Consider the following 12098-nt stretch of genomic DNA (forward strand, 5'->3'; position numbering starts at 1 on the left):
ATAATGCACGTTCAAGACTTTATTAAAATATTAGAATATAATCATGTTAACAATGAAATTCACTCCTTAAAACCTACTGTAAACTTAACCTAAACCAATGTGACCTTTCTGCTGCTTTATATTATTATTATGAATATAAAGAAAAAAAGCTTTTTACATTCTATCTTGGGTCCATTCATTTGACGGGTCTGGGTGAGAAAACTACATTCCTTTGTTTCCAAGCATTGTCAATTTTAGCAATAGGACTTTTACAAAATAAATGTATAAATTAAACAAATGGGAGTTTCAGTTTTTCTCTCCTTCCTCTGCTTCTCCATCACTCTCTGAGCCAGACTTCCTCTCCTCCGGGAGGGAAAGATCTCTCATTCCAAACATGGGGACCAGCTTCCCCTCTGAGTCCACTCCCATCGGCTGGATAATGTCTTCTCTGTGGAACAAATGAGGAGAGATGGCAAAAGTACACACATCCTTTACTCAAGTAGAAGTACAGATACTCATGTTTAAAAATACTCTGGTAAAAGTAGAAGTACTGACTAAACTTATTTACTCAAGTAATAGTAAAGAAGTATGGGCTTTGAATTGTACTATAGTAAAAAGTTCCCATAACTACCAACTGTTTTAAAGACTAACTGACCTCCCTTTATATTAATAGAACAATAATGTCATTGTTAGCTAATGAATGTTTCCATGCTGAACAACGGCAACATGACAACGTTTTCATTGGTCCCTCTTCTTTAGAGAAGACCAGCAAGTGATGGATACACGGATCGTGTTCAAATCAATAGGCACGCAATGACTCTAAATAATAATGATCACGCCACCAAACACACATTCAAACTAAAGGAACCAGCCTGTTTTGAAAATGTAAAAAGTACAGGTATTTGTGTTCAAAATGTAAGAAGTAAAAGTAAAAAGTCGTCAGAAAAATAATTAGTAGAGTAAAGTATACCAGATAAATGTACTTAATTACAGTAACAAAGTATTTGTACTCCACTACTTCCCACCTCTGCCAATGAGGGATGAAAACCTCATTCACATTTAAAAATCAGTATTTACATTATTCTTATTGATTTCGTTTGATGTTACGGTTGTTGAAACTGACCTAGACAGCTTGTTGAAAAGCATGAAGAGCCTCTTGGCCTCCTCCTCCTTCTCCTCCTCCGTCATGCCCTCCATGGGGTCAGGCTGCTCCTCCTCCACCCTTCCTGTCACCAGGTTGATGCGATCTTTGACCTGCCGGTACTCCTCAGTGTCTGAGTCCGAGTCACTGGAGTACTGGGCATAAGAGCTGAGGGTCCTGGAGCTCTGGCCCCCCAGCAGACCCCTGGTGGCCAGGAGACCCGCTGCGTTACCATAACCTGTGTACTTCACAAAGCGGCCCACTGGAAGAAGATGTGAAGATGGTGACAAACCATTAACAGTTTGTGACAGATATCTGATCAAAATTCTGCTAATATCCAGCAAGAAGGCTATCACTAGGAATTGGGGTAAGGAAGGACCACCAATGAAAAACCAATAGGTAACAGTTGTGGAAGAAATCTTTTTGATGGAAAAACTGACAAATAAATTGAGATTACAAGAAATACAACTCAACAGAAAGTGGGAAAAATGGACTCTATACAAGACTCAAAACAAAGACATTTGAATGGAACAATAGCTAATAGATACATATATCAAGAATATAATAACATGAAGGCATATCCCTAGCCTTTTATTTCATTTTAAATGTTGTAATGCCTTGCTGGCTTTTTGTAAAATTATTATTATGTTGTGGTAACCAGCATGTTAATACCATGTATATTGTGACCATAAAGATTTAAATTGCAAAAAAACAAAACATTAATAGTTTCAAAAATGTACTTTAAATAAGAAACAGACTTGTGAGAAAGACTGACCCTCTTTTCCAAGGGTCTCTGATGCATGTTGTGCTTAAAAGCAGTGAAATGTGTTTTAAATTCTATAGTGGAGAGCCCAAAATGGGAAAATATGAGGAATAATAATGTGTCGTCTTACCATTTTCCTTGCAGAGGACAAAGATGAGGTCAGCAGCGCAGTGTTTGAGGTCTGTGTCCAGGTTGGTCATGAGGCGGATCAGACGACTCTTCACCGTGGAGCCTTCCTCCGGCCTGTGTGACGCGTCCCTCAGAGGAGGAAGGATCTAATGAAGAGGATACAACATCGTTTAAGTGTGAGAAGCACAATGCTTTCTCTGAGGTATGGTGTTTCTGGGGGGTATTACATGTTTCCTGATGTAATGGCGGGTTTCTCTGTGGGCTCTGCAGCACTCTGTCAGCAGATTGAGGACCGGGGTCACCTTCTCTTTCAGCTTATTACCCTGAGAAGCAAAAAATAAAGAAGACCTCAGGTTATTTCAGTCTTACTCAGAAGAGTGTTGCACTCTTCCTTGTTCATGTGATGTTTTGGTGTTGTTGTTTTGTTTCTTTCCGTTAACTGTCAAGTGGGAACGACAGATTTTTTTGTACGTTTTTGTGTTCCTCTTATTTTCCTACGATACTGTCATGATTGGCTGTGAATAAGAAAATATGAAGGACAGACCATCTATTTCTTTTTTTTTTTGAGAAAGGGATTATATGAATATTTTCTTCTCCCTGCTCCTTTTCAGGTATGGTGTTTTTTCGAGGACATGTTTTGTAAATAATTGTTATACATTAAGTTGTGCATACCTTCAATTGAACAAATAAAAATGAAATGAAAATGTTAACTTTTTTAGGCACAAAAACGTAATTGTATCACTTCCTCCCTCACCAGCTCCAGGCGTTTCTCCATGAACATCAGCAGGGTCTGAACACAGTCCATGTTGACCCCCTGGCACTGCATGGAGTCTGGCTCCAGAGGCACCGTCAGCATCACATCCAGACACTGGAGAGGCAGCGCGGACAGCAGGTTCACCGTGTGACTGTGGGAGGGAGACAAGATTTAAAGAACAGACTGCAAACATTTATAAAATTGAGCACAAAGGCAAAGCAGCCGGTTCGGCTTGGCAGTTTTTTTTATGAAAGAACTGTTTTCAAAAAAAAATTGTCAGAGAGAATGTAACCCTAAAGATTAGGAACATGACTATAAACCATAGTATCCATGTCATTTAGACCTGGCCATTTATACCATTGAAGCTCATTTGAACTATAATAAAAGTTAAACTGGGAGGTAATGAAAAAAAATGTGCATGAAAGTATTTAATGAAATACAAATTGGAAACCTGCAACTTATTATTACTAAATGCATCAGTTTTGTTGTTATAAATAATGATTAATGAAGATTATTTTCATTGCAATTTCGTTTTCCATAAACCGCCTTTGGTTCATGCTCACCCCTGCAGCTCATCAGTGTCGTCTGAAAGCAAACACTCCTTCATCAGGCAGAGACGCAGGATCGCCACCAGATGACGGTAAAGAGCTGCATCATCCTGAAGGAGGAGGAACACACAGTACAGAGGTTATATGTATTGTCCTAACCCACCATTAGACCTAATGGATTGATAATGGACTCTTGGCACTGACCTCACTCGGCTCCTGCCTGTGGGCGCTGTGGGTGATGTTGAAGAGGATTTTGAGGATCTCTATGATTCGCTGAGAGGCCTCCAGAGAGATGGGTGGTGCTGCGGGGTCCAGCACACACTCATACTGCTCCTTCCACTGGACCTGCAGGCAGCTCTCCAGAGCGGCTGTGAAGATGGACACACCTCCCTCCTGCAGAGCAACATCGGGAGATAACGCTCAGAGGGGTAACACTTCAACCTGTTTATAGCAATACTAGAATAAACTGATGGTGGAAGGACCCCAGAGGTTGTTACATGATATACCACATATTAAAACTACCATAACAGTTACCATTCTACACATTTAGTACGGTAACTTCGTAATAAGTGAGGTACTGGCTTGAACTACCTTAGCTTTTATGCTCCAAGGCACATCGACTATACGCTATTGCCCTTTAAAATTAAACTGAAAAGATCACTTTTTAGCAGCGCCCAAGAATAGTCTGGTTGCTTTCTTAACTATTATTTGATTGTATTCTTACTTATTTTAAGTGTTTTGTATTTTATTCTGCTTTTTTATTAGGTTTAACTAATTTCTTGTCAACTGTTTAAAAATCATAGCCGTACTTAATTTTTTTTTTTTTTTTCACGTCCTATTATTTCTTACTTTTTGCTTGCTGATCCTAATTATTTTTAACGTTTCATTCCACCTTCTCTGGTCAGGTGTATCATTTCTATGTCTGTGTTAAGCTTTTTGTGTCTAATGTACATTATAAATAACATTTTGTGTGCTTGTGTTACCTTTTGGAGCTGAGTGCTGAGCTCCCGCCTCAGAGCAGTCATGAGGAACATGAGGCGTAGTTCATAGAAGTGAACACTGGAGGGAGACGATAAACTGACAGCGGAGGAAAGACGCTCTGTGAGGCCACAAATGAGCCTGATGGAGAACAAAACAAGAGGTTAGATCTCTGCAAATATTCTGATTTGTACAAAAGCCAGCAGAAAGTCATGACAAAGTATATTAATAGTGTCACTGAGATTAGATACACAGAATTGTGTTTCCTGTTCACTCCAAATGGACAGAAGACTGCCTTCATTTAAATGCAGTGTTAGAGGCAGTATTTTGTTTTTATAAAAAGGCCACCTAATCGTGACGCCTGTAGTCAACCAGAGTATAAAAGACTACAATTCCCATGGCGCCTCCTCTAAAGTGACAGTGATGGGCAACCTGTTAGAAAGACGCCGTCGAGGCGCAGTTTTTAACCATTCAATTACCCTTTAAGTTATCAAGTTATATAAGCCTTAACAAACAAAGAAAGCAAGAAAGAATACCTAAGTTATTTGTTATTTTATTTGAGTTTTAACTCTTTGTTTTGACTATTGTAAAGGCCTCTTTTCTTTGTTGCATGTGTAAAAGTTTGTTATCTTATTTTGAGCAAACCCATTGCATAATATCATCCAAACCATCGGAGGCCAAGTAACTCTTCAACTGTAAGTAACACAAATATAAAGGAAAGAAAAAGAGTTGTCTGTTTAAGGCGTCTAGTGGCTTGATAGAAAAATAAGGAAGGAAGCCACGACATGCAGCTAATAACAGATATACCCAGAAAGGCAAAGCAAGCAGCGGTGTTTATCGGTATTTGGAATTGATGTGTGTCTCTGAGGAAAACCCACCTGAGAGCACTGAACCTCTCCTGCGCCCAGCTGCTGTTGTACACCACGTTACACAACACCTTCATGGCCTCTTTCCTCTGAGCCTCCTCTCCTGACTCGCCTCCCTCCTCCTCTTCCTCCCCACCAATCTTGCTCACTCTGCGGTCCTTCTTCCCTCTCTCCAGCACATTAGGATGGATGCCCTCCGTGGTGTTGATGGTGTCATCCTCAGAGAAATCTTCGTCTTGGTCATTGGCTTCAATGTCACCCTCGCCCTCTTCGGTGCCACAGGGCAACACTTTGGCTTCAGCGAGAGAAGCCAGGATGCTGTCGTAGAAATCAGAGTCGCTGGTGTCGTCACTTGCATCACTTTGGGTCAGCCCGGCTAGTTTTGCGAGCGCCAGGAGAGCGCTGTCGGTCACCAAGGGGCCCAGGACCTTTTTGTCTCTGGAGAGGATCCTCAGGGTGCGTAGAGAGATTCTCAACAGAGGACATTTCACTTCTGCTCTAATGTACCTCACCAGGACAAGAGCTAAGTTCTGAGGACACAAAAACAGACATACAGTTGAACAACTGTCCTCACAAAGCAATACATGTAAATACTTCTGGGTAAATGATAGTGTCACCTGTCTGAGGATGAGGCCTGGATCCTCCTGGTCATACTCTTCAGAGTCAGAGTCAGCGTAATCTCTCACTTTATTCTTCCTGAACTGGTTAAGCAGGGCAAAGAACAAATGTGATCAACTACAACTCATGAAGTACTTAAAGGGTGTGCAAACAAGAGAAAGACTTGAACATTGTTTGTGCACTGCGGCAGTACTGTACCTCTTCTAGTTTTTTTTGCTTTAGGAGATGGACAGATGTCATTGAGCAGCGCAGCAGAAGAGAGAAAAAACAATATACGTTTATTTTTATGTCATCGTTGGGAATTAGGGGGCGATATTTCATTACGTTTCATACCTATATGTTACCGTACGGAGATCTTACAATCTAACAACAGTTTATTCTTAGTAGATCTTTACAAAGCTGCTGGGATAAACTTTTTCTGTACTAACAAAAGAGACCTTGTTGCTATAGATGAAATCATGTTTTGAATATTTTACCAACTATTTCTACAGTCATTGAGAGGAGTGGTCTGTCAGTGGATCTAGATGGATCAATATAAGAGACTGAAAAGGAACTGAATACATAAGATTATCACATTTGATTACATTACAAAAGATATCGAATACAATTACAAATATATCAAATTTAATTAAAAAAACTAAACATTACATGCATTATTTTTTGGTGGATTTGTTTTTTAGATTTCATTATTATACAGCTGTTGAATGGCTGTAAAAGACAGAGCTGATGGTTGAATAGATTAACAGTAATTGCAGTGTGTTGTTTATTTAAAGCCTGGGGCTCAATCTGTCTAGGGACTCAAGGAAAGAGGATCAGGGACAACTGATACAGCACAATTACTAATCACACACAGACAGTGAAGACAGCTTTAAGGACTTAGGCCAGGGATATGATGATTCACTTTCTCAGAGGTGCAGAAGCATACACACGTACTTTTCTCTTGTCCCTCTCCTCTGAATCAAAGAAGAAGCACTGGGCATACTGTAGAGAGAAATGACGACGACTGAATGTCTATCAGCAGTGTATTTTACAGACACAACAATGTTTGGGCTTATGTGAGGGGGTTACCTCTTTGTTGAACTCCTCCAGCTGTGTCTGAACACCGCTCTCATCCCCCTGCTTGATACACTGGATAATCCCCTCCAGGTCCACGTCCATGCTTTTCTGAGCACACACACACACACACACACACACACACACACACACACACACACACACACACACACACACACACACACACACACACACACACACACACACACACACACACACACACACACACACACACACGCACACACACACACGCACACACACACACACACACACACACACACACACACACACACACACACACACACACATTCAGTCCATAAAGAAATTGAAGTTAAACAACAATCATTACGAGGATGGTCGTGGGTGCCGGAGGTTATGCACGATTAAAAACATAGTAATTAAAACACATCATGTACAGGATTGAGAAAGTATGAATATAACACAATAAATGTGACAGTAAGAAGTACAAATTACACACTTCCTACAAACTTATCTTTGCAACAACCACATTTATTTGATCACTAATAAATGCTTCCTGTCTACTGGAAGCTGCATCTACACCTGTTACATGACACTTTGTTATACAAATAAATATTCTTCACACACATAACAAATACTTTAACTCCACTGTTACAACTTACCTTGTGCAGGTCCCTTAATCAGCCAGGTGTGAGATAAGTATATTTTAGAATAATATACCGTAGCTGTGCCAAGACCCCCTTAAGTTCACGTATGCTCAACTAGTATACAACGCTCTGCCTTCAAATTTGCTCGACTCAATGGCTTTCCAGTTATCCTCGTGCACTCAGCGTATTTACGCATCTCTCTCCCTCTCTCTGTAATCCAAGAGGGATTCAGGAGCCATGGCGTGGTTATGCTTATAATCCACTAATGGACTCTGGGCTTATATCTTGCAGTGTTGACCCGTTAACCTACAGCTTTACCAGACGCTTTCTCTTTCTGTGTCCAGCTTTAACACACTCAAATCTCTTAATAGCATATGAACCACGCTGAAAGAACCATCCAGATCTTTTATTTTTTTATCACGCCTCTCTAGCTGTTACATAACCACACTGTTGCTAAACTGGACTTTGAAAATGTGTCTTATAAATGCATCTGTAGGGTCAACAAAGACAATGTCAATCTGATACCTTTACAGATGAACATGTTACAGTTCATGTACATAAAAAAGGTACAGTGACTTATACTGTAGGATAAAGCTGTTTGTGTCTAGTCCCACAAGATGGGGCTATTCTCAAGGTTGAGACAATCAAACCATACAGTCTGATGAGATAATGTCTCTATTGCACAATATGAGTTCATTTAAAACATGTTTCTATTGCAAATGAACTTAGAAAAGGCTGCTTCATGAGATCAGATGTAACAGAAATCAAGCTGCATTGGATGAGAGCAAGAACAAGGATTACACTCTCAAATGATACTAGTAAATGTTGTTGTTCTCGATGCAGCTCACCTATGTTCCCCTGTTATACACAATGCACTGTAAACATGGTTCACACACAAAATGTGTTGAGGGCCTTGAAAGATGAACTCCGTGAGAAGATGACATGCGAGTGAACGACAGGCTTTCCTGGCAGGATGCTCACTCTTGTGCCCAGTGGGTAGAGGAAGCAGGGCCGGCTGGTGGCTGCAGGTTTACAACAACAGGATGCACATTACGTCAGCGAGAGTGGGAGGAAAGTCAGGGGAGTCCTGACCAAGTGCTCTCAGGGAAGCACGTTCCTTCAAGATGAATTAAACACTTAAGATGTAGGATATCAATAGGTGATTACCCCCAGTAGTCTTTTAAAATCGTGGAAGAAAACAGCTGGTGTGTTGTGCAATCCAGGAATAGGCCTCCAACATCGTGTCACAGACTGACATCATTACTTTACCGTCATAACGGCCGGGACACAAAATACTGCATGTAGACCAAAATCCCCTGACACATAAGAGCAAGGGTCAATCGACTTCAATGTATCTGTGTTTATTTGTCATAAACCATTCAAAAAATGTCCATTAAGGACGAATATGGGGTGAAAACATGTTGTTTGCCTATTCAGATATTGAGGATTTTTCAATAAGGATGAAAATGAGTTTTTAAAAATATATATTTTAAAAAGCATACCCAGCACAAATTATTATTCAAAGACTTTCTTTAGATTTAATTGAACAAAACAAATGTTTTATTTTCCACAGATGGATTCCTAATTCCTTCTAAATGTCACAGCAGGGAGCAGAACATATCATAATTAAGAGGGATACAGCAAATATGTTCCAACTTTTTTCGTATTGCAACAGTAGTGCAACTGAAACATTAGGAAAAAAAGGAAATCATAATTTACTAAATGTGATGTCATCAGATACAAGTAGTAATGATGATAATTAAATCATCAAAACAGTTGCAGATAAACCTGCTTTTGATTGACTGTTCCATTCAATGACTCATTGTTTGAGACGTTATTAGTGACACAGTTTATTTTCTATTTTAGTATGCATAGTATTTTTTTGGCTAAGCTTGGAAGCAGCAGGTGTTGCCAATTGACTTTGGCACAGGACGCCTTTAGTCATGCAGTTGTAACCTTTGTAGAGGTTCACATATTCACACACTTCCAGTGCTTAATTGTCTGGGAAATCACAGGACTGCTTAATCATTTCACAGCTCTTGTGTGCACGCCGTGTGCAGCGTGCAGCGATGACTCAGTGCAAGACTCTGAAGACAACGTGCACAGGAAAGCTACACAATGGAGTCGAGAGGGGAAGTTGTGATTCACAGAGAGGGAGAGAGGCTGGGAGAGACAGAGGAGCTTGGACAATTTGAAACTGGATTGACTGTATAAAAAGATTATGAATTACAGGATCCTTTCCTCGAAAGATAATAACATGTGGCCTTGTGCCAAACCTGAAAAGTTCTCTTACGTCTGTCACCATTTATAAGTGGATAAACAAAGCTTAAAAAAACGTTCTTGGAATCTATACCTTTATCAGATTATCTGTAAAACCAGATGTATGATGATGAACAAGTTGTTTTTGAAACACTGTATGTGAGTGAAGGACATTTCAGGAATAAACACGGTGAAGGCGAAGGTGACTCAAGGGAAAAAGGCACAGGAAAAATAGGCCGATAAAGAAAAGCCTGGAGGAGAATCAGGGTTATTTTGGGCCCTGCGGGCTTCCTGCAGGTGATGGAAATGAAAGAGCGATTTCTGGAACAATTGCTCAGCAGCAAGTGGAGTGAAGGAGAGGGATGGAGGAGGAAGTGGAGGAGGAGGAGGGGGGGCGAAGAGTGAACATCAGTAATCAATGTAAACATCATGAAAGGTACAAGGTCACTTCAAGTATAAATACAATGTTGAGGTTCTGTATAGATTGTTTACATTATGTATCGCAGTTCTTATAAATAAAGAATAAAACTGCCACGAGAGCTGATTAATTACCGAGTGTGTGAGTCGGTCTGACAGTGTAATGACTACCTTTCAGACACACCCCCTCACCCTATAAAGGACCAGAAGTGGAGAGGGGTGACAGACTTGGGCATCCAACAATCAGCAAGAGACTTCGAATGGTTTACTCCAAAAGAAACAGCAGCCTCTGGGATTTTCTTGGTGGTAAGTTTCGACTTGTTTAAACTATTGTTTAATTCATAGTTGTTACCTATCTTGATAGTTCCCTTCACAAAATGTTCTGTCTGTTTTTTACAACTAACATGGTGTTGTACAGAACTTTTGTTGGGATCAATTTGGTCAGGACAGGATGTTTACCTCAGCATCACTCATGCTTTCTTTTTTTTCCCGCCACACAGGTCAGTGCGGTATGGAGATAGCCGTTTTGCTGCTGCTGACTGTGCCTTTGAGTGCTGCCTCACCACTTAGACCGACTCACAGGTCAGTGAAAACATCAGTAAATATACAGCTAATGATGGAAGTGAAAGACTGACAGTAACCATAATGGTGTGTCAACCACAGCTTGTTAATCTTTAATGGAATATTAAAAAACTTCTGCCTTAAAAAAAAAAGAACGTTGGAAAACCTGTCAACAAATGTTCATCTCTACAGTCATGCAAATCAGAGTTGTTTTGTGCGTGCCTACTTTAATAATACCTTTTTCTGATGGTCCTACAGGTCAGAAGCAGACACTGTCCTCACAGGGGACTCTGTCCAGATTTCAGGGGTGAAAAGGTCAGAGGACACAGGTGAGCAGCATGCTCCAGCACTGACGATCATCCCATTTCATTCAGAAGTCCAACATCCAGACCTGGAGGCACTGAAACACAGGTACGAAAAAGCATACATTCACAATATAGCATGAGTAGTACCAGTACATGGAATAGTTAAACCCTTCTGTTCTCCTGACATGTCACATTAAATGTCTAATGATTTATTCACCATGAAAACTGTAGTGTTTATTTTAGTTATACTAATTATGGCTGAGCGCAAACCACAATTGTAGGTTGGTGATTTATTTTAAAGAAGTTATTGTCAAGTGACTGTATGGGATGAATTAAAAGCCTAATTTTAATTTTCTCCTCTTCTTCATTGACAGAATGGCAGAGAAGTTACGTCCTCGGCGTGCACCCCGAGGATGCCATCTCGGGACATGCCAGCTTCACAACCTGGCTAACACTTTGTACCACATCGGCAAAACAAGTGGAAAAGATTTGTCGAAAAGGGCCAATGACCCGCAGGGATTCGGCAGATAGGGCCAAGAGGAATGGCGGCACTTAAGGACTGATAACATGGAGAGTTCTCAACATATTCTCAATCTCTCTACAACCAAATATCTCTGATTCTGTTCTGACTGACTGGTACTTTATAAGGATGTATGCTCATTAACCAAAGAGAATGTGGATGTATTGAAATTGAAATGGTTAATCATATTACTTTTTAAAATATAAATTCCTCATTATTTAAATGCATTGTATAAAAAATATTTAATATAAAAAGTGTATAATAATCTGCAAGGGTCTGGAGAAAAGTTGGAAAATTCACTTTGCATAGATCATTGATGCATCGATTAAAAAAGTCTTAAAATTGCCCTATTTATTTCTCTTTTGTTTTTTACCTGGATGACCACAGTCATATATTCTGCAAAAGGATACTGCCTTTTAAGGTGTATGGGAGATTGAATTATCTGTCCCACTTGCCATGCTGTAAATCCAGGCTGACCAGGCTGTGATATTTTTAGGCAACCTTGACAGAAGCAAACTGCTCAATGCCCATGCACGTGGCTTCAGTTGTCCCGCCAGTTAAAGTATCGTCAACATAGGCTA

The 12098-nt window shown here is 40.2% G+C and overlaps 2 protein-coding genes across 2 annotated transcripts; one reads left to right on the plus strand and one right to left on the minus strand.

Moving 5' to 3' along the window:
• Window positions 1–6: 6 nt before the first annotated feature.
• LOC307023665 (chaperone Ric-8A) lies at window positions 7–11046 on the minus strand. The gene is made up of 14 exons (XM_079657105.1): window positions 10930–11046; window positions 6845–6940; window positions 6710–6757; window positions 5975–5992; window positions 5776–5859; window positions 5171–5688; window positions 4298–4433; window positions 3519–3707; window positions 3330–3424; window positions 2767–2917; window positions 2240–2335; window positions 2014–2158; window positions 1103–1382; window positions 7–427 (listed from the first exon to the last, which is right to left on the minus strand). Exons 2-14 carry the CDS (start codon window positions 6932–6934, stop codon window positions 286–288), a joined length of 1992 nt encoding a protein of 663 aa, XP_079513231.1. The 5' UTR covers window positions 6935–6940; window positions 10930–11046; the 3' UTR covers window positions 7–285.
• On the plus strand, window positions 10319–11862 carry LOC307023677 (uncharacterized protein). The gene is made up of 4 exons (XM_079657131.1): window positions 10319–10437; window positions 10632–10713; window positions 10951–11103; window positions 11372–11862. Exons 1-4 carry the CDS (start codon window positions 10392–10394, stop codon window positions 11526–11528), a joined length of 438 nt encoding a protein of 145 aa, XP_079513257.1. The 5' UTR covers window positions 10319–10391; the 3' UTR covers window positions 11529–11862.
• Window positions 11863–12098: the final 236 nt, after the last annotated feature.

This window comes from Notothenia rossii, assembly GCF_949606895.1.
Source record: "Notothenia rossii genome assembly, chromosome: 11".
Taxonomy (NCBI): Eukaryota; Metazoa; Chordata; class Actinopteri; order Perciformes; family Nototheniidae; genus Notothenia; species Notothenia rossii.

Coding starts and splice junctions, on each gene's coding strand:
- LOC307023677 (XM_079657131.1), top strand. CDS start 10,392: ATGGTTTACTCCAAAAGAAACAGCAGCCTCTGGGATTTTCTTGGTG. Junction 10,438..10,631: donor CCTCTGGGATTTTCTTGGTG/GTAAGTTTCGAC, acceptor CCCGCCACACAG/GTCAGTGCGGTATGGAGATA. Junction 11,104..11,371: donor CTGGAGGCACTGAAACACAG/GTACGAAAAAGC, acceptor CTTCATTGACAG/AATGGCAGAGAAGTTACGTC.
- LOC307023665 (XM_079657105.1), bottom strand. CDS start 6,934: ATGGACGTGGACCTGGAGGGGATTATCCAGTGTATCAAGCAGGGGGAT. Junction 2,918..3,329: donor GACACTGATGAGCTGCAGGG/GTGAGCATGAAC, acceptor TCCCTCCCACAG/TCACACGGTGAACCTGCTGT. Junction 1,383..2,013: donor TGTCCTCTGCAAGGAAAATG/GTAAGACGACAC, acceptor ATCTTCTTCCAG/TGGGCCGCTTTGTGAAGTAC.